Below are 24,664 nucleotides of genomic sequence, written 5' to 3'. Positions count from 1 at the left end.
GGCAGCTCTCTCGTCCATCTATTAAAGGAAAAGTCTGGGAGATACAGCACTGTTTGTGTTGCTAAAACGGATTCAGAACTTTCAGAAATGTTCCTGCGAGCCCTGAAGGGCTTGCACAAAAGCAAAGAGCCTTTAAGTCCTGGGACTGGAGAAGACGGGGTCACCCGGCTGAGGAAATCGGGGCTCCACTGCGCCCCCTCACTCCTGCGAGCGGGCAAGCAGCAGTCCACCCCCGCGCTCCCGTTCCGTGAGAGTGACAGACAAGTCCCAGGGCCTGGAGCCCTTCCAAGAGAGCCAGCCGCTGTTGAAAGCGAGCTTCCGGAAACGCGGAAGGGCTCTGCGGGGCTGCGACTGCTGCTGGAGCAACGGCAGTGGCCCTGACCGCCGAGGAACAAAGCCTCCATCATGCAGGGAGCTCCGAGGACACAGCCAGCAGCCCTGCTAGAGCCGGAGAGCCTGCTACTCATCCGGCACGGCTTTCTACCGTGATAGTCGCTTGGCGGCTCCCGCGGAAACCCCCAGCTCTCACGCTGGCCCATCGTTTCCCCGCGGCATGGCATAATGGGGTCAGAGGTCGCGACCCCGTGAGGCCTCACAGCTCCAGTGTCACAGTCGTGCTGCTCCGCTGTGGTACCGCACTGCAGCTCGGGGGCCTGGCTGCCGAGAGACGTGTGGGTTACACATGGGTTACACATGGGTTACACAGCCTCCCCAAAAGAAACGTCAACTAGATCTCTCAGTGCAAAAGTCATCAGTGGACAGTTCTGTGACAGATCTCAGGCCCCGTCACAAGCGCAGAGAAAACCTGCTCCCCCCCTGCTCACCAATCTTCAAGCCGCCATCGCAGCCCAGCTCACACCCTTCCCATGAGCCCTCGCGGCGACGCGGCAGGGGCTTTGGCGACGGAGCCGCGGGGCCTGACGGGCCGGGGGACCTTGCTTTGCGCCGACGTGTCTGCTTCCCCCGCAGGGCCTCCGAAAACGCCGACGTCAGCGCAACGCGGCGACAAAAGAGGACGGAGCCTCTTTCCTGGCTGTGGTCAGCACCCGGATCGGGCCCGGCGCTAAACCCCCGAGCTCACGGGAGACGCTCGGCCCTGAACATCAGCCGGCCAATAAAAAGTGACCGGTTTAAAAAGATCCGTCCTTCCAAGCTCCCTTTAAAAGGTGCCTGCAGGTTAGCGAGATGGAGTTGGAAGTACATGAATAAAAAGAGGAAAAAAAAAAAAGAGAGAGCAGACTCACTTCAAAGGCCAAGATAAGCAAACCCAGCCCTGCGATGTTCCCGTCTCAAATGGCTAACGCAGGAGAAAGCCATTACTGAACAATGGAGTCCCTGCCGATTTTCCACACGGCCAGACCAGAACCAAAGCTGATAATAACAGACAGAGCTGCGTGAGCCATCGCCCCCTTCGCAACCCCCACGGCCACACTCCCAATTCCAACAGCGGGGGACATGCAGCCGGCAGAGTCACTTCGTAGTCCACGGGAAAATCGGCAGCCCCTGCGCCGCCTGGGCGGCTTGTCCCAGACCCCCGCCACTCTGCGTGCAAAGTCGAGCCGCAGTTTCATAGAGTAACGAGAGATCAATGAACGCTGGGTCAAACCACTTTACACCTCATGAGGGACCTGCAGGGTTGGCAAAGGTTTACAGCTGCTCACGGGGCTCCCGGAAATTTCATCTCACTCCAAAGTGATGGAAAACAGGCACAGGGCCCAGAAAGGTCTTCAACACTGGACTCACGCAGCTCTTCCGAACTTACTCTTCTCTCCCAGCCCTTTCCTGTGGAGGATTCAGTCCGGAAGGCAAATCCAAGAAAAGACTCAAGAGGACAGAATGACAGAACGGGGCAGATGAGGGTCTATCAATCTGGGCCCCTGGGACCCAGTAACAACCTTGGTTCTCCCAAGTCTTTCGGCCCATAATGGCCTCTCACAAGCACTGCTCTGGAAAGGATGCTCCGGGTCCTCGCTGTAAAGGAGAATTTGTTCTCAGCCGATTTATCAGGGCAAATATAGGATTAAATTAAAATCCAACAAGAATGACCAGATTGACTCTCCATAGCTGGCTTCCTCAAAATAATCCACAATCACAAAGTCATTTCTTTCTTAAAAAAGGACAAATTTACCAAAGTTTCAACATCTGTCCTTCAAGCAGAGGTACCTGTCTTTAATTACAGATAATATTATTACAGACGCGCTCCTGCTCCAGAGCTTCCCACTGTCCCACACGACTCCTGCACTCCGGGAAGAGGAGTAGGTTTCCAGCAGGCGACAGGTGGAGGAAGAACTGCACTCCAGCGGCTGTTTCTAACTCCAATGAGATATAATAACTGACCGCGAGCACAAGCAAACTAGAAGCGTGGAGCAGAAATAAAACCAGACTTGAGAGTGTTGTGCTGAAGAGCTTTTCATCGTATTAGAACGGATACTTAAAGACACTTGCAGGACAGGAAGAGAACACCACAGGCATCGCATGCAGTAACCCTCCAGGAAATCGAGTGGGAACAGCAGAGGAAACAGCAGGAAAGCTCTTAAAAACGACCATGGCTTAATTACAGCCAAGAAACACATTACGGACTTGTACATTCCCACTCTCATCTTGATCTTGACTTGAAAGCCTGCTTTTAGTACAAGACGTGCGTGGGTGACCGTGACTGGGATCCCCATCACTTGGACAGGCCGTTTCCCATGCTTGGTGGGGACAAGCGACACACCACTGATCGGCTCTCAGGCCCTGCAGGAGAGGCATGGCACGGCAGCGAGGCAGCCATGTGAGACCCCCCCGCAAGAGCCTCCTCCGAAACAGACTAAAAAACACCAGCGTTGACACCATGACCCATCCCTTTGAGCTCCTGACTGAAACCCAGAACCTGTTCTGCCTACAGAAGGACGACCCCTGAGCTGGTGTCTACGGGCGAGGGAAACGTCTTCTTCAGGCGCGACATCCCAGTCCACAGCAACGACGTCTCCACCTCCCTGTCTGCCCACCCAGACAGCCCCCCCACTCCCAGCTCCCCAGTCACCTTTTACTTATCGCCTGGCATTTCCTGACACTGCTGATCGAGCAGCCCTCGCTCAGGGCACAGGACGAAGACACGGGCTTAACGCAGGGGGTGGCTGGTTTTTTTTTATTATTATTATTATTATTATTTTCCACTGCCGGCCGATTTCTTCGCCGCACAGAGAGATGGGATCGGGGCGCGAAGGAAACAGTAAATTACACTGCCTTTCAGCTCGGGCAAAGGCCTGTCAGACCTAATAAGTTCAGACGTCTTTCACTAATTTTGCGGTTTATTGCGAGCTGAAGTTGGAATCTAATTAGGGCTGGTGTGCTTGGGGGCAGCTCTGCCTCTCCGCCTCTCTCCCCCACCCCCCACCGGCTTCTCCAGCACCTACTCGGCTGCGCTGTGTGTTTGTCTTGGCACGCCGGCACACCCAGCAGAATTCGAGCCTGCCGGGTTCCGCACAGCACACGCGGAACCTTCGAGCCTCGCTGCGGAGCTGCCCAAGTCATCCCAGGCTTTCCGCCTCGCCAGCTCCGCCAGTCTTCCCCGTCAAGAGGCAGCCAGCACGCAGAAGCCCACGCTGCGGTCTCGTCGCGCCCCAGCCCCGTCCCGCTCCCCCCTCTCCAGTACCGGCTCACCGATCCCCGGGCCGTGTTCCTGCTGCTTGCAAGGTGGCCCAACACCATCAGTATTCGCCACGTCCGCCCGACCCCCAGGAGGCCCATTAAAAACAAACAAACAAACACAGACACCCCGGTTCACAAGCGCGTTGGAAAACGACAATCAAACTGCATCGCCGTTTCCCTTTAACTGAATCAACTCTTTTCATTGACTGCAAGGCCCCAAGGCAACAGATCAATTTAACCATGTAAGGAGACCGCGGCCGCCCTGAGGAGCTGTGGCGCTGTGCCACTGTCACATTCTCGGAGCTAGGATGGATCCCTGCAAGGAGAAAAGAGCGCGGAGGCCTGCCTGACAGGAGCATAGGAGCACTTGCAAATAAGAGGAGGCCACTGGGCCCCATCCAGCCCGTCTGACAGTAGCGCACTGACCTGAGGGTCCTCTCCAGCTGTTTCTCGAAAGAAGCTCATGACTGAGAAGCTTGTTCCAGTCCCCCACAACCCTCAAGAGATCCATCCCTCCTGGTCCATGTTGTAAAGGCACCTGGAATGGAAGAGCTATCCTACACACAACTGCCAAAGCTTTACCAAGCCCTTTACCGCAACTACATTGCTCACTGCACCGAAAAATCGAATTCGATCAAGCAGGACTCAATATGTTACCTGTATTAGCAGCTACATGTTGGGGCAGTGCCTTACATTAATGTAGTACAGGTCTTGTTTTAATGGAGAACCTGGCATGCTTGCTGACTTAGCTATTAGAATTCATCCTTTTTCTAACCACTTCGTCCAGTTCAGGGTCACAGGGGAGCAGTCCTCTCCTATCCCGACCAGCAGGGGGCGCAAGGTAGAGGACACCCTGGACGGGACGCCAGTCCATCGCAGCGCAGACGCACACAGACGAGGGTCAGTTTGCCCAGAAGCCAATTAACCTAAAGGTTTGGTCATTATATGTTTGACCTTGGAATTTTGCTGGAGCAGCAAAAGCTAAAAGACGCTTCTTGATTAAAGGTACAACAGCAGTGTCCAACTTAGGATCTGAACCCACAACCCTCCGGTCAGTGAAAGGTTATGGCCCCGGACTCCTCCACGCTGCAGCCTACTCACAGATACAAACTCCACACAAATAGCACCCCAGGTCCCAAACTGAACCCATAGTGCTCCAGTAAACCACCCAGCTGGTTAAATGTTTGCAAACAGAAGTCGCTCTGCAGAACAGCATCAGCTGAATCAGCTTGTTGACAAGGTTCAATGGCGGCACCAGCAAGCTGATCTGCTCAGTGCAGTAGTGCTGCTGTACTTGGTAAAGGGCCTCTCATCGTTTTGCATTACAAACATATTGAATCCAGTCAGAAAAACACCACATTAACCAGTCACATCCCAGCAGGGCATGTGCCATTTACCTCACGATACAACTGTAAAACGGCCACACCTGTTCCATTTTCATAAAGGTCACATTAAAGCCATCGTCCTTCAGAAGAGACATAAAACCAAGATCCTGACTCTCCGTAGTCAATTAAAATCTGCACTTTCCGAAAAGACTAGGTGTGTGACCCCTGTGTCCTGGCCACATTTCCCCCTGGTCTTTAGCAATCATGGCTTCTTAATGATCCCCGTCTCTGGACTGGTTGCATCACTCTGCTCTCCTCACCGAGAGCTGGTGTGTGGGGAGAGTACTGGTGCATCATCCAGGAGGGGCTACACACTGGTGGTGGTGGAGGGGATCCCCATTACTTGTAAAGTGCTTTGAGTGGAGTGTCCAGAAATGTGCTATATACACATATATATATAAGGAATTATTACCATAATACTTTTGAAAGCAAGCTTGAGGAACATAGCTAATGGCAGCCTGCAGACTGCTTCTTACAGGCCCTGGACTGTGCAACACAGTGCCACACTCAGGCAGCACCTACATGAAAGAGGATCTGAAGGCCTCCACTGGCCTCCACCCCTGACAATTCAGAGTAAACACCAAAGCTGTCACACTCCCCACGCCCATCAAAGACACAAACCTAAAAGAACCCATTCAGTCCCCTTATAATTACTTTAAACAGCGGGCCGCTATGCGCAAAGAATCTGGAAGCCATTTGTGGTCATACAACCCGCTATTCTGCCTCAAAAATGACTATTATTGACTTTTAGAGGACTGAAAGAGCTCTTTTTTTTCTCGTGTCCCTCCAGCACAGTGCCCGCTTTGTCAATTTTTTGAATCATGTTTCCGAGCACCACACTTTAATATCTCCGCTGACTCACCGAACACGCAGTCCTGGCTGGAAAGAAGGTGACCCAGCCCTGCACCGCGCAGCCCTGTCTCGGCGTTTCTGAGCCCCGACAGCACAAAAGGCCCTGTTTGTACAGGAGAGCAGCACTCCCTCCCCATCCCAGACGATCTCGTCACGCCGAGCTTAAACACACATCCAGCGCGTGTGAAAACCAGCTCCCATTAGTGTTGTGACTTCGGCTAATTTACAGTCCTGTGCTCTGACTTAAAAGAACCACTTTTTCCTATTTCCCTTATTTTTCATCACACACAAAATGTAATAATTGGGATACAGAGCATTTATTTTATGCAGATCTGTTTTGTTCGGGCACCTCTGGTTACAGCAGAGACAGCGATCAACACTGAGCCTTCTGACAGAGGGACAGGCCTAGCGCCTCACGTCTGTGGCCTTCGGTTACAGGGCCCGCCTGCTGGTGCCACACCACTGCTCGTCTAATTAATACTGCGCCAGCAGCCAGCTCCGCCGGCCTGTGCCGTACGTCTCGACCGCGAGGTGCCCGGGGAGAATCAGAGAGGGTGGCAGCGAGGGGCAGGCGCCGTGCCAGCAGGCACAGCCCGTGCCAGGAGGCTAGCCCGCAGGCCAGCTGGAAGGTGACGCGGTGCTGCACAGGGACGCAGGCTAGGATAGCCCGGGACACCCGAGTAGTCCTATCCCACACACACACACACAATCTCCACAAGAAAGACAGCTCCCAAGTGCTCAAGAGCTCCACTACATCAGCCTCTGCGCTGCACCAAACAGCACCACGCAGGCCACAGGCTGCACACCAGAGAGGAAGACGAGGCGAGGAAGGGTGCCGAGCCGAACTCCTCGCCAGCAGAGGGGGGCGGGGGCGTCTCTGCACACAGCGACGGCTTCAGTCTTCGGCAAAGGCAGCAAGACCACCGACACGCAAGCCACACAGCAGAGATCTGCGCGTCGGAGAAGCAGGGAAAGACTTGGCTCGTTTTTTTTCCCCAGCTAAGAGGGGAGGGAAGCAGGAGGGTCAGCGGACAAGAAATCAAACGGGGGGGATCTGCAGATGGGAAAGGTCTTCGGGGCCAAGCCAGGAGGGAGACGATGCGGACAGGGCCGGCACCCGGGCGCAGGCAGGGACTGAGGTGCTCCGACACCCGGATGAGGTTTTGCTTCCCACTGCCCAGCCCACCCAGCACACCGCATACTGGGGAGCAGGGAGGCCGAAACACAAAACCCCAAACCCCTCTCCACACAAGGGGCAGGCCCGTTCTGGCGGGGCTGGAGAGAGACAAGCGGCCCGAGAGCCACTCTGCCGAGGAGGGTGCCGAACTGCAGGCCGGGCCCTCTGGGGGCCCCTCCAGCTCAGCTGCTATTCAGAACGGACAACACATCTCAGAGCAAAGGTGCTCCCGAGCAGGCAGGCCACGCCAACACACGGCCTTCCGGTCTCCTGTACTTGGGGGACCAGAGGCTTCAGGCACGGCCTTCGGATCGCACAGCTCGTGATCCGACTGACCCCCTCTCAGTCCCTGCTGGGGCACCGACACACAGCGCCAGGGGGAGACCAGCACAGAAGAGCACTGCGCTGGCTCGCTCGCTTCTTCTCCCCAGGATGAAATGCAGAAATGCCATTTAAATCACAGAAAACAAACAAAAACAAAATGAATTCGGAAAAGAAATCCCTCTCTCCACCCTGTCCCTGGGTAAATCGCTCCCCGGCACCTGTCGGGAGCAGTCACAAGCAGGTGAACCAGTCGAGTAAAAACTGACCCTGCGGACGGGTCAGCCGTCCGGCCCAACCCCATCCTCCGCCGGACCGGGACGTCACCCTGCAAGAACCCCAGGGGCGCGCAATGCAAGCCAGTCGTCAGACAGGCAGACCGCTGGTCCCTTGGCATGAGGGTGGCTTCAGTCCACATCGCCACACCTGCCACCAAAACCGCTGGGCACCAGAAGAAAGCACCGCAGGTACTGGAACAGAGAGCCCCGACACTGAGCACACATGCCCGGCGCCTCTGGGGTCTGAGCCCCAGTGCTGGGGCGCACACGCACGAACACGCAGCGGCGCGTTATGCAATCCAAGGCGCTTGTCGTGCAGACGGAACCCACTCCATTGCCGCCTGCAACTTCGCTGCGCGCAAAAGCACCCGGTCCTTCCCCACCCCGGAAAGCCGTTCGGGCTCCGCTTCGATTGCATTCCGCCCCTCGGAAATCTGAGCATGCGAGATCGTATGAGACCGAAGACGGGGGGCCCTTCGTCAATGAACGTCGCGCATATGTGTCACGCTCCGTAACATGACCGTATCGGCCACAAGGTCAAAACCATTCGGTGTGGGGAATACAAACAACCCCATCTCCGACCACCTTTCACGCAGTTCAGAAATGAAACTGAGCTTTGGACGTGCGAAGCCCACCCGACTCCCGCGTGCCCCGCCGCGCCGCGCGATCTCGCCCACCCGGCGCGGCGACACTGCGCTCGCTCCCGCGGCCCCGACAGCTTTGTTCCCACCGCCAGGTTTTATCTGCACATACTGTAGCATCGTTTCTCTCCGGATCAACGCCTGACAAACAGACTGAGGGGAGGGGTGATAAACCACATTAAAATAAAACATTAATGGGAGACATCACGCCGCGCCGTGCAAACAAACAAAAAAAAAAGACACTTTTTGCCTTGCACGCCTGGAAATGATATCAACAAAAGCCAAGACAAACGCCACCGCGAATCGCTTACCTGTCAGTGATTGTAGACTGTGTGCCGCTCATTGGGCTTCTGTTTCGAGTTTTGCTTCGGCTCTTATCCAATTAGCATTTTAACAAAAATAAAAATACCCTCCGTCTGTCGGGAAAGTAGCAGGTCCCTCCTAATATCCGTCAGGATGCTCTCTCTCTCTCTCGTGTGTGTGTGTGTGTCACAAATGCCAACAATGATACGAATATCGCTGAAGAACAAACCCCAGTGGACGAGATGTCGGGCAGACTTCTGTCGAGATTCCGCAGCGCGACGACTCTTTCTCCCACACCGGGCGCACGACAACAATAATGTAAACGGGGATCCTTCCACTGGAGCGGGAAGAAAAATTGTATCTCATATAAATAAATGGATCTAAAAATGAAGCAGATCCGGGCGATCGCTGTACAATCCTAAGAGAATCCGGAAGGGTCTGACGCGGGGAATGCGCGAAAGGCTTTTTCCCCCAAAAAAAAATCCGCAGGACGGGATTCCCGAGCACGCGTCGCCCCCTGGCTCCGTCTCCCCGCCGCCTGGTGCTCAATTCCGCCGGCGCACTGAAATTCCTATTGTGAAGGCGCTTCCCGGCTGGAAAACTCTCCTTTCTCCGGCTTCGCCTCTGTTCCCTTCGAATCCTGCCTTTACAGTCGGCGAGGTTCTCATCACACCACCGTGGGGTCCCCTCCACACCCCCCCACCCGTCCTGCTGCTGCTGCTGCGGCGGCGGCTATTTCTGTTTCTGTTTTTGTTTTTTTTTTAAACGATGCTTTTAGGAATATACATCCCTATTCGGTTTCCCCCCCGGAGCCGTGCCCGCCGTCGCTCATCCTACTGCGCCGCCCGCTCCCTCCCGACCAGCTCGGGGGACTTTCCCGAAGCCCGGCGCGAGCAGCCCGTCCCGGTCGCGCGACTCACAGCATTCCCGGCCGCGAGGACTCCCATTAGCCTCCCGGCTCCTCAGAGCCCCGCTGTCCAGAAACAGGCCCTCCTGCTTTGCCGATATTCCAATGAATAATGAAAAGGAAAAAAAAGACTACCCCCCCCCTCCTCCTCCTCCTCCTGCTCCTGCTCCTGCTCTTCCAAAAACCTGCAAATTCTTGTCCTTTTTTTTTCTAATTTTGAGATTCCCCCCTTCCCGATCCTTACATAGCAACCCGAGGCGCGCCCGCACGGCTGTGCGTGGTTTTTAAAACGCGATCTCCCCCCCCCCCTTGTTGTTTTTTTTTTTTTTTCCAGCAACACGAACTCCCAGATTTCCTCAGCAAGGCAGTCCGGCGCTTTCCAGGGCAAAAACTTTTTTGGTGTTCTCTCGATACTCGGCTTCCCTCTTATTCCCCGATCCGAAAACAGATCTTTTCCACAAAAAAGGGGAACAGCGAAGGGATGAGGCTACAAATCGAACCGGTTTCAGCTCCGGGCGACACTTCAAATTCCCCGATATGTTGGACTTGCAGACGAAATCCCTCAAACTTGCGCGGAATACCCTTCTCTCCGTGTCTCCATGTTTTTGCAATCCAGTGTTTTGCTTCTGTCCCGTTTCCCACCCTTATTCTTTCTGCCGCACGGTAGCAACGCTCCCAGATAGAAGAAACCCCTTTATTTTAAACTCTTCAAACAACAGACCGTAAACTTCTGAGTTTTTCTTTAACGGCCGCAAGTCTTCCTTTCTCTTCTTACAGTCTATTACTTTCAACAAATTGACAATACCTCCCCGATCACTCCGCCCAGACTGATCGCTCCCTCATTCCTGCGTCTACTTCCGCCCAACCAAAAACATATAATCCCAAAGAGAACTTTGGGAAGAACGGGGATCGGTATTTTTTACTAGATATCCCATGTGAAAATGGCTTTAATTTGTGAGGTTTATTTTCCTGATAATAAAGTTTTATAAATTGGACAAGAAAGTGAAATGTAGTATATAACGCGTGTTTTATTTGTGTTAATGTATCCACTGTGTCATTGTTTAGTTCCCATATCTTGACATCACGGTAAGGGAAAATGACATTTGTAAAACACATTAGAGTATTTTTTTTTTTTATTCTTTCAACTCGATGCCCAAGCAATATTACGTGGATGATGCTTGGAAACCGAGTATATTATGTCATTAAAACGACGTGCGGCAAGCTGAGATTGTATCGTGTCAAATTGTCACGGTACCTAAAACGCAGCCATCGCCTGGTAGATAGTATTGACCTCCCTTATAATTGCATCACACCCTCCGAGTTTCGCCAGGTCTTTTCTGTAAGACTGGTGGGGGCGCTTACGCTTAGTGAATTGAGTGGGTTTTATCAAGGCTGCCTGACGTTTTGTGCTCGTCAGTTCCCCGACTACGTGACAGAACAGCATGGAATGCAAGGCGCTCTGCCGTTAAGACAATCGTCTCTCGCAGAGGGTAAAGTCTGCACACAAATTAAGCAATTAAGCGGGCAGTTATCGGATCCACTAGAGGCTGTGCAGAGAGATTTATCAGGAGCTCGATTTCCTGGCTGTCCCACAGCCCCAGTGACCTCTTTCATCGTTACACAGTTGCTAGAATTTGTAAGTTTTTTTTATGTCGGAAGACATCAGAAGCCAGCACAAAATACATCCCGTGAATAATGATACTAATGCTTGTACTGGGTTAGAAAAAGGAGGTTCCTTTTTTACACAAAGAGTGGCGAGTGTCTGGAGCAAACTGCCCAGCTATGTTATTGAAGCCAGATTCCTGGGATATTTCGAGAGGTGGCTGGATCAACAGCAGCTAAACAAGCAGAGCGCTCCTTCCTGTGACTTCTCTTTCGTTCTTACGTTCGTGAAGAGAGCAGGTCTCAGCTACTCCTCCTTAGAGGGAGAGTCAGCAAAACCCGAAGTGGATCTCCTCCCTGGAGGAGGACACAAGCCGCCAGGGTTCACCTGGGAGACGGGTTAGGCGTCCAGTCGTGGTGGTGGACCGCGGCGTGTCGTGCACCTCGTTAACAAACAGAGAGAGCTCAGAAAGCTGTAAGATCGGCCCAGTTAAGCCAGTACCCAGCTGTTTAAGCCCGTGAAGAGATGACCTGGAATGAAAACCCATATACATACACCAGACCTCCAGGGCCAGGACTGGACACGCATAACGGAAGTGCTCAGACCAGTTATATATGAAATGTATTTGTTTAACCACCGTACAGTGTGGTGTCTAGGCCTACAGGATCCTGAGGCACCTTGCAGGTTCTGAACTACAGGGATCACTTTGGTGAGAAAACCTCATTACCATTCGGCCACTGACCCAGAACATAGGGCTGTATGCAGACGCTCAAGCCAGTAGCAATGTCACTCTGTAACTCACAACTGGCAGCCCCACTGGAGCTCAGCAGGTGTGAGCCTGGTCAGTACCTGGATGGGAGACTCCTGGGAAAAACTAAGGCTGCTGCTGGAAGAGGTGTTAGTAGGACCAGCAGGGGGCGCTCACCCTGTGGTCCACGTGGGTCCTAATGCCCCAGTATAGTGACGGGGACACTATATTGTAAACAGGCGCCGTCCTTCGGATGAGACGTAAAACCGAGGTCCTGACTCTCTGTGGTCATAAAAAATCCCAGGGTGTTTCTAGAAAAAATTAGGGGTGTAACCCTGCTGTCCTGGCCAACTTTCCCGTTGGCCCTTATCAATCATGGCCTCCTAATAATCCCCCTCTATGAATTGGCTTCCTTGCTCTCCTCCCCACTGAGAGCTGGTGTGTGGTGAGCGTTCTGGGCACAATGGCTGCCCTTGCATCATCATAGCTGCACATTGGTGTGGTGCAGGGGATCCCCATTACCTGTAAAGCATTTTGAGTGGAGTGTCCAGAAAAGCACTATGTAAGTGTAAGCAATTATTATTATTATTATTATTATTATTAGTTTAGGTGAGTAGCTTTGTCAGCATGCGTAGGCTGCAAAGAAACAAGTAATAGGTTTATTCCATACTCCACCTGAAGGTAACAAACCTATTTCTTGTTCATTATTATTCTCTAGAAATAAAAGTGGACACAGCCTCGCCCCTTCGCAGTGAAAACAGGGCCATTCCTCCAGGATTTAGTCATGAGAGAATCCGAGCATGCTCGCATCCCGGCTCGGGTTTTTTTTTTACTGTTTCCTACTTTTCAGTTAATGATTTACAAAAAAAGAATATTTCTTCGCAGATCTGCGCCGGATAAATGCAATGCTTATCTCCGGGTGTTATCTCTAAACAAACAAGGATCCCTGATGTAATGTCTGAAAGCAGGGCTGTGTGATTCCTAGCGCGGCCTACAAGCTGCACAGAGGTCGGTCCCGACCATCGCGATCGATGTGAACGGCTTCCTAAAATCCGATGACCAGCATCAGTCCCCCGGAAGCTGGAGAGCTCAGAGCCCCCTGGGAATTCAATACTTTTTAAAGCGCCTGTCATATCTGACGTCCTCCTCAAGGCAGAAATCAATGCAATCGCAGCCAAGGGGCTGTATGCGTTTCCGAAATGAGTAGCTGTTCATTTCTTATTAGAAAATGCTGCAAAGTTGTAAAGCGATCCAAAAATGTTTCAAGGTCCCAAGAATGACAAAAAATAGTTGAGACGTGTAAATGTTTGTTTTTTTTTTGGTTTTGCATTTGTGACCATGTAAAATAGGTATGAAACGAGACGTGCACCACATTTTATTGCATTTCTCACATAATGTCCCAGCCTCTGTCCCAGTCCTCCCTTCACGGGAAGATGACAGATGAAGAAGATTCACGGGAAGATGACAGATTAAGTCTGTAATAGGGGGTCCGGAACTTCAGTTTTACAAAAGTCGCGACGGAGAGTCGGAAGTAGTAAGATGCAATATTGATTTTAGGACGGAAGCCGGCAAAGAAGACTTCATGGTTACGAACACAAACAAATCAAAGTCAAGTTGAAAATATAAGATAAAGCACCATTTCATGTCCATCAGGCCTGCGATGCTTTTTGTTCTGGACTAGTAAGTTTACAGCCAGTGATGGGAAAAATACTTAATTGTGACCATGATCATGTAACGAACGTAGTCAAATACAATTGCTCGTGTAGGGGTCTGTTATGTTTAATAGTTTCTCTACGATAACCTCATACTGTACATGCAATACAGATCAATGTTTAAGTATTTCCCCCGACCCCAAATTCATGTTAATTTTACAAAAGTAACCCCTTACATAAGCAACTTGCATCTGAGTGGACTTTCCACTTGACTCCCAGTACCCGAGTGCCAAATTCGGCGTTTTGTTTGCAAAACTAAAGCATGCGAAAAAGTGGAGTAACCTGCCACCTACCGGACAGATGGCAATATTACATGTTTCTCTGACAATCGGAGTAATTGAACAATTCCTGACCAGATCAACTGCAGCGTTTCCTGAAAGGCAGGTAAGTAATGTAAATTGGAACCTGCAAAGGAGTTAAAGAAAGCAACAGTTCCTCGGATTTCCACTTTTTATGTGCATAAAGCATTCTCGGAGATGATTTGAGTTTGTGATAATGAGTAAGGGTGTCGCAGAGTGGCACAGTGGTTAGCATTGCAGTGCTGGGGCTCTGGGTTCAATTTCAGACCTGGGATGCTGTCTGTTTGGAGTTTGTATGTTCTCCCCATGTTCACCTGTGTTTCCTCTGGGTGCTCCAGTTTCCTCCCACAGTCCAAAAACGTGCAGGTGGGTTAATTGGCTTAAAGGAACATTGGCCCAGGTGTGAGTGAATGTGTTTATGTCTGTGTCTGTGTGTGCCCTGCCTTGGACTGGTGTCCCCTCCAGGGTGTACCCTGCCTCGAGCCCTTTGCCTGCTGGGATAGTCTCCGAATTAGACCCTGAATTGGAAGAAGTGGTTACAAATTGGATGGATAATGAGTTACTCTCCACTGACATATCTGAACTTATACTTCCAGTCAACCTATTTCTGATATGAAATGTGCTACAGCATCCTCACCCATGAACTATTCTAACTTTTACTAAATAAACATCTGGTCATCACTTTGATCCTTTGAGTTTTTGAGTCTTATTTTCACCCCAAAGACATTTCTGAAAACATTGTCCCTCTCAGTGATTTTTGTGAATATAACAGTCCTAAACAGACTGTTGACTACCAATGACTACTGATGTATGCAGCGGAATCTGTAAAATGCAAAAGGAAAGTAAAAGGAATTAAGTTCTGTTTTTTCTAATAAAGACATCACCAGCCCCACATTGTACTGAATTTCAATGTTTTAATTAATGTCAATACAAACTTGAACTCTCATTTAAAAATATTCTAGTTATATGACATTTTAATTCCACAAAATAAGACCTCCAGTTGTTTGATGTGTTTTAGCTTTTTATGTATGAGCTCGTTTCACAATCGACTCAGCAGGTGATCAATGAAGAAGCTGTTTCTGTGTACTGTGGTAAAGGGAACCTACCCTCCAAATTCCCCAGGATGAAGATAAACCAAGGAAGTTTACAAACAGCCCTCTGGACTCGTCCCCATCATGACTGAAGGGATAAAAACGCTTCATTTTAATAACACAGGATATCATATTTTCAGTCAAAACCAGTTTCAATGGTATTCAAAAGTGGCTTTACAGTTTCAAAAGTGTAAAAAATATTCATATTACCAACCATGTCGTAAGAATACAGAATAAGGTGTCTTAATGTAGTTTATAAATAGGTCCAAAGGCAAAAGGATCCAAAATCTGTGCAAAATCATTATTCTGAAGCCCCGCCTCTCTCTTCCGACAATCCTGAACGTCCTTGGCTTGAAACAACCAGTCTCTCTCTCCCCGCCGGACCACGGGGCCCAGAGCCACGCGTTCCCGGCGCACCGGACGCGTGAAACCCGGAACAGCGCGGCCCCAGCTCGCCGCCTCGCGCCAGGCCCGGCCAGTTCCGGCACCGCCCCGCCGGACCCACAGCGCTGGAAAAAAATGACGGGACTCGGCTGCAGGGACCAGCTGTTCCCCGCTTTCCCTTGCCAGGGCGGGTTTCTGGTTACAAAAGAAACAGAGCACCGCTCTGCGTCGTGTTGGCCTGCGCTTAACGCTTGAAGAATCGGACAGTAACGGGGAGAAGCAACGATGACTGCAATTATCTCAAGCTAAACTCTTCAGTTCTTTTCCCCCCAAAGCGCCGCAGCTCTGAAGTTGTTTTGCTTATTGAATCGGGTCAACCACAATGCACCCCGAAACAGACAAGAAGACGGGGTGCAAGGAACACCATTACTTTTCACAAAGGCGCCGGGGGAGAAGATGTAGATTTACACTTGCCCCACTGCCCTGTTCTTCGTTCTGTTTCGTCCGTGAAACGCGACGAGCAGCCGTCTCTGCTGTCGTGTCCCCTCCGCTCCCTTTCAGGGTGCAAGTCCAGCCCTGGCAACCACTTGCACAGTAAATGGATTGAAAAAGGACAATCACCTTTTAAGAACTTCTTTAAAAAAATATAAATTAGTAGAGAGGTTATGTTTTGTTAAGAGTATACACTCACTGTAAGATTAATGTGTATTGTACAGTAGAGTTTTTTATTTTGAATTAAAAAAATAAAAGTCAAGTAATTTTAGCTTTTGACTACTCCCTCACCTCTGCTTGAGAGAGAGAGTTGCACAGCCTCCCAGTACCATCGCTCCTGCTTTGAGAGACGGGCGGGCTGGCTGGGCGCGTCACCGCGGCCACACGTGACCGGCTCTAACGAGGTTCGGAGAAACGCGTGCCCGTATTCCGGCTAGCCCTTATTTTCTGAGAGTTGCGAGTCGCAACGATGGCAGTGCAAAGCCAGGGCACTGGTAGCGCTGTGACATTGGAGCTGTTCGTCTTCAGCACCTACAAAAAATCCCGGTAGGGCCGCATCGGAAGACGTCACACATGCACCTGTGACGTGCAGAACCGATGACGTCACACGTGCGTTTGTAAGGCGATCCGGGGCAGCCAATGCACACGGACTGAACAAGCAATGTGATGGTATTTAAGAGACTTGATGAAAAGGTCATGCTGCCCTCTACCGTCCAGTGTAAGGGTGCAGCGGGCAGGTCCCGTGTATTTCTGTTCCCCGAGACCGCACTTGAAGGCGGGCAGCTCCCGGCTTGCTTCAGCAGTCCGAGCTGTCAAACAGATCGCGGGAAACCGAAATAAACTCGTTTTTGATTTTTGATCATAATCCGTAAGGCGACATGTTTTAGCCTAGGTATCGCATTTGCAATAAAAAGCCCTTGAGTCAGGGAGAGAGGAGGAGACAGCGGGGTTATGGCGGGCTGATCTGGAAAATAATACAACCCCCCCCCTTATTTACACTCTTAAATTAAAAACTGCTGCAGGTTTCATCCAGTAGTTCCTTTTAAACAACACGATTCTTTCCTAAAAGCTAGAACAATCCCTATGATCTTTAGACACAGGGCAAAAATAGACAGTATTCCCATTCTTGTCTCTAAAAAAATAGAATAATATAAAAGTAACAAAATACTAAATCATTTATGCTCATTATTTGCTGATCAACAAATGTATTACAATACTTATGCCTTAATAGAGTCTTTCTCCGCAAAACGTTAAACACGATGTATCGCTGTAAAACGGCCCCTAGGCAGATTCTATGACAGCCTATTTGGGCGATCGGTGCCGTTATGATGGCACAGCACTAGTCAATCTACAGGAAATCTCACCTTATCTACATTCAGCCAAGATTTCTATCTGAAGGCGCTGCAGACGGCAGAATCCCACGCAGCGTGCCGCGCAGCGAGTCTCTGGGGATGACGTCTGCTGTTCGCCAGCACTGGCGGCCTCTAGCGACAGGAAAGCGAGGCGCTGCTTCTAAGCCCTCTGCTGCAACAACTCGCTTTAACCCATCAGCGTCAAGACAACAGAGTTGATCGATTAAAGTGAGTGTGTGTCTAGCTTTTGACGCGAGCCCAGATTCCTCATTCTGGGCACACTGAGGAAAGCGGCGCTGCCTTCCACTAACATCAAGCTGTTCTGTAGTTAAACCGCTTGAAAAGGGAAATCTGGATCTCTAACTACATAAGGGGATGAAAGAGAGGCATACAAATGGGATCAGGAATATGATGTGTACGTCGAGCTGGTAAACAGAACATGTGATCACTGCTGTCCTGCTTGTAAGAGCTGCTATACAGCCTTTTTTTCCTCAAGCTACGCTGAAACAATTTCATCCGCAGCACACTGGAGTCCCGAAGGAACACGTTCTCCAGATAACAGCGCTCTCCGAGTTTAATTAAAAAATCGAGGCCAGCTGGGGAACTCGGGTGAGAGAGCAGAGCGATATAAAAAAACAATTCGGGTTTGTTTACGTTAAACGCCCCCCCGCCCAGGCGGGCTGCATACTCATCACAATCTCTCTGCGAGCAGGAAGGGAAGAGCCAGCGTCTGCTTCCGCAAGGCGGAGGGAACTCGGGGTCACGCCGCCTTCCCAGCATGCCCGTTGAGCGCCCTCTTGCGGTCCTGCCAGCGGCGGTACTTGGCGCTGCTCTTGCGGTAGGCGAAGCGGGCGATGTTGGCCATGAAGACCCAGGAGAGGGCGTACATCGCCACGCCGCCGGCCTTCATCGCCAGCCGCGGCCGGGGGGAGGCCAGCTCGCAGCACAGCATCCAGGAGCCCAGGCCGACGCGCACGCCGGCAAACAGCACCACGAACAACAGGTCCACCAGGTCGCCGGCCGGGCCCTCGTAGCGCCCCGCCTGGCGCAGGAACCAGCGGGCCTGCAGGAGCGGGTTGGTGATCTCGCTGCCGAACAGCACGGCGCAGACCTCCAGCCCCGACTCGCCCAGCCACAGCGCCAGCATAATGCCCAGGATGCTCACCGTGTGGTGGGCCAGCATGACGGCGCCCTCCGTCCGGAAGTAGAGGCACCAGCTCATGTCAAACAGGAAGTAGCCCAAGCTCAGGCACATGGCCCAGGCCTGCAGAGGCGTGTTCTCCGAACCTGCCGGAGAGAAGACACAAAGACGCACTGAGAACATACCAGGCACCATCTCGCCTTCTTGTTTGTTAGTAGCCAATTCATCCCGGGTCCTCATCCAGCCCTTTCTTGACAGAAGCTCCAAGTTGCATGGCTGGGCAGCTTGTTCCATACCCCCACAACCCTTTGGGCACAGGAGTGCCTCCTGTTGCTGGTTTTAAATGCGCCATCATGTGGTGCCCACTTGTGGCCCCTGGTGAGTGTTTCACCTTTCATGCTGTGGATGTCTGCTGGGTTGACCTTGGCAGCCCCTTTGAGGATTTTGAAAGCGTACATCCAGGCCCTACGAAAGGGGGGCTCAGCAGGGCCCAGGCCTCACCTCACCCAAGGGTGCATGGTCTTCCACTTTAACCCTTTGGCTGTGTTCCTCGACTTGAGTCAAATTTGGAACTTTTACCGTGTACTGTGATTCTCGACTCAAGTCCACGGCTGTAAAAAAATGTCCCCCTTTCAGTGCTGAATCTACCATTCCTTAAGAGTTTCAAAACGTCCGCCCTAATCGTCTAATCATGCCATTCTTTACATTTAAATAATTTTTTTACCACTCTCCTCAAACAATGAGGGGGCCTCACAATGTGAAATGGCCTGGGCCTCCCCTGAGCTCTTGGAGGGCCTGCTTACATCAACTCCCCTTGCTCTCTCTGCTCAGGCCTAAAAAGGCTCATCCCTTCAACCTGTCAGTGTAGCATGTAATGTAAGAGGTCTCTTGGTCTCTTTTTCACATCTTTGCAATTCTTAAAAACTTGCAAAGAGCCCGCATTTTGAACTGCCTGCGACAGTGGATTGTGTGGTATGCTGATCACAGGGAGCTAAACTCAAGAAAGCACAGGCAGGCACTCTTCAGCTTCTATGACTCCTCGCCAAACAGGAAAAGCGTTCCTGCTATAACAACAATAATCAGTGAAACAAATGATCAGTGGATGCTGCAGAAACAGAGGCACTGCAGGTGTAAATCTAGAGTGGTGGTGATTGTTTCCTCTGAGGTCCCGCAGGAGACCATCCCCGACGCGCTGAGCCTACCTGGGCTGGTAAAGGGCCAGGGGCCATCGACGAAGCCAATGTAGGCGGTCAGGCAGACAATCAGGACTCCGTGGAGCAGCGTCACCAGCCTGCAGTTCCACTCGTAGCCGTGGCGATCGTCGAGGTGACAGAGCGAGGCGTAAAGGGCGATCCAGCCCATCAGGCTGCAGGACACCTCCAGGAGCAGCGATGTCATCTCCTGGCTAAGCAGAAGGAGCCCCACACGCGGGAACGCAAGAAGAGATTCTCAGCAGCTGCTAGAGAAACCCTCTGAGGGAGGAGCTGTAATTCCAGTTCACCTTCTGAAACAGTCCCACAGGTACCTGAAGAAAGCACAGCAAGCAAACAGCATTTCTTTTGCTTTTTAATTTCTGTTTTCCTTCCTAGATGTCCCTTACCCTCGTAGCCATACCTTTTCCTACATTGCACTTTCTGCATTACTGTTTCTAATATATTTCAATTTTGCTTTCAGTTACACACAACATCTTACATTTCTTCATAATTCGTGAAGTCGGTGCTGCTTCTCGACCTCAGGAGACTATTGGCCTGCGTGCTGTGTTTTTACAGCCACCTCGCTTCACACTCCCAGCGGTCATCAAGCAGCATCCTCCTGTCAGAGCCAAGGAGATGGCAACCGACTGGCTGTCTTCTTCCGAAACGCAGCGTGAAATCCAGCACTCGTCCCCAGAGCGGCCTGTTGGCTCTCCTCACACGCAGGACACACAGGTGGGCACCTGAGTGGACCTTCTGAAGCCTGCAGCCACAGCCCTGAAGAACGTTTTCAGCCCCTTATCAAAAATCCTAGAAGCTTTGACATCCTGCTGCATTAGTAGCTGACCAGCCTCTTCTCCTCCATCTCCAGTTCGTAAATCAGAGTGTGTAAATCCTCTGTTTCTCATCAGCGTCTTGGTGCCACATCATTTTTCAAGGAAGAATACTGTTCTTATTTTAGCAGATAAGCACCTCACCCTGTTAGCTCCAGCGTTACAAGCACTGTAAGAAACTTACAGCCACCACCAAATTAGATTACTCCTCAACCTCCCTACCCCCACACCACATGTAACACCCTAAGCAGGGTAATAAGATTACTTACTATCAATACACGATGGTATAACGTAAATGCACTTTCAGGCAGATACTTGCTTTGCCAAGCCCGTCTCTTCGCTAACACAACTGCTCTGAGAGACGAGGAGAGCAGCGGGCGAGATGAGCCGCTTCTGAAACCCGCTCCAGGGTTCTGGAAAGCACTCAGCGCTGGGAACAAATCCCTGCCCTTCGCCCTCCTTCGCCAGGGTTGGAAAACATCTCAGAAGGCATGTTGCAACGACAGACACTGGCCAGCTGGAGATACTTTTCGAACTGGTTCAAAACTGGAGCAACAGGCTGTGTAGCAGAACTACTGGCATTTCCCGAAAGCTGTGTCTTAGAGGGGGGGTGAAATACTCTTAAATGTTTGAAATTGGCCGTCTAGAATTGGCAATCAACAGCTATAACAGGAAAAGCCACTCGTTACCCTGGAAGTACTAATTTCCTACAGGATGGTGAACCTAGAGTGTGAGATACCTCAACAAAGTCCTTTACAGTGGGTCTCTGCTCCTAGGCACTGATCACTATGTGACAGAGTAGAAATAAGGAAAATGCACAAGGAAATGATTAATGGAAGTGAAGAGATATATCTGGTCATTTTTGTATTGGCAGTAAGGTGATAACCACTGATGATAATTAGAGCAAAACAAGATAATGCATAATAAAAGTCACAAGTTTGGGCACTTTCAGACTTATTGGTCTGTTTTTGAGATGCTGGGGAAGGGGACTCAGATAACACGAGGATCCAGTCTATTGTGATAAAGGTCCTCCAGGTTCGATATTGTATTGAAAAGGTCACACAGCAGTTGCAGTTCCAGTTGGATTATCTATATACAAGTGGAATTTTGCAGGCTGAGTATAATCCGCACCTTAATTTGCCAAATTATCAGGAGAAGATGTCACTTGGCCCGGAGGCACAATATGTTTTAGAGGGAAAACAAAAACGTGTGCTTTTCACTCAGCGTACGGGGGAAAAAAACGTTAAATGAAGCAAATTTCATGCCAGAGCAAAAACAGCTCTGGAAGCAATCGTGTGTGTTTTCATTGTTGGAATGCCACGACATTAGCACAGACATTCTGGTATTAAAAACAGGGAGTGAACAACCGGAGACATGACTTCAAGAAATATTGCAACCACAACAGTACCGTTTTTCTTTCGGGAGCTACGTTATGGCTCAGTTATCAGCATATATTTCAGGTCTTCTAACGAAGAAGCACAGGAGGTTCAAAACAGGAAGAATCACTGTTTAAGAATGCTGGAAGAACCTTGTGAACTTGATTTAGACGGTCAGTTAAGGAGAATTGACAGCAATCCAGCTGGCTGTCCGCTTGCACAACAAGGGGCTGGAAGAGAATGAGCTGCAGCCCGCTGTCTGTACTCCAGGGTCACTCAGTCCACAGCAGGAGTGGCCAAGGAATGGCGTTCCCGAAAAGCACGTGAAGGACGACGAGAGCCACTCCGATTCTGCCAGACCAGGAGAGCCGGTATCGCATCCCCGCGCCAGCTCCGGGCCGCAGACGAGCGCGAGGCCGAGGGCGCTGCCCCAGGGGCAGGCGCCGCGCTGACACTCGTTCGCTGTCGGTTTACACGTTGGGAGAAGGAAAGGAACTGGGGGGGGTTGATCCAGTCCAAGCCCCCTCCCAAACTAGGACAGGCCTGCTAGGTCGAGCGGGCCTGAGTCTGCCCAGCAGGGCTTCGGTTTGACAGGGATACAGGCCTGTCAGCGGTGGTTAACCAGCAGAGTCAAAGAAAAACTCGAAAGAATTCATGCGGACAGTCATCTGCATCGGGGAGGGTCAGTCCAAATGGACTGACCTGTGATTACCTACCGCAGCCACACTCGCCATTAACTGTAACTAGAAGTAAATTCAGCATGGAAATCTAGGTGCACTTCCAGTACTTTGAAATAGAAACAAAAAAAAAAAACTCCAGACTTGCATGACTTTCAATATAACCAGCACATCTGTCAAACAGTTACAACACTCTAAGTGTGCAATGTGCAAATTTATTCAATATGTGGTAGTAAGTGTGTGAACCTCCCTACAGCTTTGATTACCACAAGCATGAGCTTCTTGATGCCTTTTAATAGGTTCTGACATTTCTCCTAAGGGATATTCGACCATTCCTTCATGCCGAGCCTGAGAGGAGTCCGAGATGACCTTTTGAGAGCACCGATTTTTTCCAGTCTGCTGCCGTCCGTTCACCGTGTTTGACAAACGCCTTGCATTATTGTCATAAAGCGACCAGCTGAGCTTCCTGACAGGAAGTACCGGTTTGGGGCTAAAATAAGGTGACAGACTTGACTGACAGTCCCAGAGACACTATCCTGGTAATGCCAGAGCAATGTGAAGACTCCCAGGCATGGTGTCCCTTGGACACAAGTTAACCTCCCACACTATTTTTTTGTACATCTTGATAATAATAATACACTTTATTTTATATGGCACCTTCAAAGGGAGCTCCTCAAACCCCTTGATAAAACTTTTCTAATGTCCTCTTCCTGGTGGGGTCACAAACATCTTGAACTTCCTGATGAACTGGACAGCCTGAAATGTTTTTATATATATATATAGACGTAGCCATTAATAAAGCTGTTGAGGTTGGCAATCCTGGACTTCGGGTCTTCCGACACCTATTCCAGTTTATCCTTCAGCTCCCAGGGGAATCAAGGCGTGCTGCTGAAGCTTGTCATCTTTATCATCTTTCTTTGCGAAACGACTACATGACTGAAAACGTTATACGGTTAAACTCAAAGACTTCTTTTCAGACTTTACAGCGCATGAATATACTGCGTTTGAAATCTTAAAAGTCACAAACGTTGAAGGCGTTACGTTTTGATGCGCGCCTGTGTTTTTCCATATTACTTTTTAATGACAGTTCGTCATGGATATGAATGCACTTGAAGGCTACAGGACGCTTTAATACCTGTCTTCTCTGCAGACAGCTATTACATTACTCTGTAGCGTCTAGGTAATTAATGCCCTTTTATTGTCATTAGTACGGGGTATTTTTAAAATCGAACGCTTAGAAAAATATTCAGCGTTTGCGGTCTCTCTCAAATCCCCGGATTGCAACTAAAACAGCCGGCGTTTCTACCTCATTGTGATAGCATCAAGACTCCGGGTGTCAGGAACCGTTATCCAAGCCTGCCAACATAATTAGCAGCGCTTTTAAGCGTGAATTACCACGCTGCTATATAAACTGCCGAACGCGGAGAGAAATTCCCTTCGTCTATTATAGGAACATAGGAGCGCTTCAAAGAAACAGCACGTCTGTGCAACAGAGCAATAACTGAACAATAAAGACCCGGAGCTCCCTTTTAATAATAACGTGGCAGGCGTAGAGATATGTCACGCTAATACGCGATTTATTTAGAATTTATCATCGATAAACAAGTACTGGATAGGAGCTATAACGCATAAGGGGAGGATGCCTACCTGAGAAGCACATGAGTGCAATTTCACGTTGCAGGACGCGCTGTCGTCCAGGTGTTTCAGAAGCTGGACATAATTCCACATCGCGGCGTGAAACCACAGGGCCGTGGAGCGCTACACCGGAGCTGACCTCGGCTCGCCCGGGGTCCTCAGCTGCCCCGTCTGTCCAACCCCCCGCCCCCTCAGCGCCTAATTTCGGTCCTGCATCCCTGACAACGGGACCGTCAACAACGCAGCCTGGAAAGAGAGCGTTTCCCGGGAGCCAACTTGCTCTCCGTGTCGGATAGAAGTGACATCTGCTGGATTGGCAATCTCATTGCACCACCTTGGGTAACGCCGAAACGCTAGGACCAGCTGAATCCACGTCTGCGAGTGAGAGCGCCCTCCTGCGACAGGCGATTGCATTGCAGCTCAGCCGACTGCTGGCGCACAGGTCAAACAGGAGGTATTTCACGGTGTGAACGGTGAAGATGATTGATCATTCATCTCTCTGATCAGTTTTTTTTTTGAGTCTCCGCATCTTTCTTTACATAATTCCGGTAAATCCGAGTGCACAGGTACAGAGCTATTTCACCCCACTACTACAACAGCATTTAAAAATACACACGAAGAGTCTGGATAA

General features: G+C 50.6%; 2 protein-coding genes across 8 annotated transcripts in view; both read right to left on the bottom strand.

Annotated features, from left to right (window-relative positions):
• The window catches only part of arhgef12b (Rho guanine nucleotide exchange factor (GEF) 12b), an 82,896-nt gene extending 72,560 nt beyond the window's left edge, over positions 1-10,336 (bottom strand). For all 4 annotated transcript variants that reach the window (XM_069183009.1, XM_069183010.1, XM_069183012.1 and 1 more), the window contains exon 1: positions 8,599-10,336. In XM_069183009.1, coding sequence (XP_069039110.1) covers positions 8,599-8,630 — 32 coding nt within the window. In that variant the 5' untranslated portion in view covers positions 8,631-10,336. The remainder of the gene's footprint in view (positions 1-8,598) is intronic.
• A 4,417-nt stretch (positions 10,337-14,753) lies between these two features.
• On the bottom strand, positions 14,754-24,425 carry tlcd5 (TLC domain containing 5). Of its 4 annotated transcripts, none has more exons than XR_001477100.2 (4): positions 24,046-24,425; positions 19,522-19,844; positions 16,118-18,465; positions 14,754-15,920 (listed from the first exon to the last, which is right to left on the bottom strand). XR_001477100.2 is itself a non-coding variant. In XM_015337324.2 (3 exons), exons 2-3 carry the CDS (start codon positions 19,715-19,717, stop codon positions 17,939-17,941), a joined length of 723 nt encoding a protein of 240 aa, XP_015192810.1. In that variant the 5' UTR covers positions 19,718-19,844; positions 24,046-24,425; the 3' UTR covers positions 14,754-17,938. The 4 variants fall into 4 exon arrangements, 2 of the variants coding, with proteins under 2 accessions (XP_015192810.1, XP_015192811.1); XR_001477101.2 differs by having other exon boundaries at positions 14,754-16,635; positions 17,191-18,465; XM_015337324.2 differs by having other exon boundaries at positions 14,754-18,465.
• Positions 24,426-24,664: the final 239 nt, after the last annotated feature.

The sequence above is a fragment of the Lepisosteus oculatus genome, chromosome 23 (assembly GCF_040954835.1).
Source record: "Lepisosteus oculatus isolate fLepOcu1 chromosome 23, fLepOcu1.hap2, whole genome shotgun sequence".
Lineage (NCBI taxonomy): Eukaryota > Metazoa > Chordata > Actinopteri > Semionotiformes > Lepisosteidae > Lepisosteus > Lepisosteus oculatus.
Note: the sequence above shows the minus strand (reverse complement) of the source record. Positions and strands in the feature narration are given on the sequence as shown.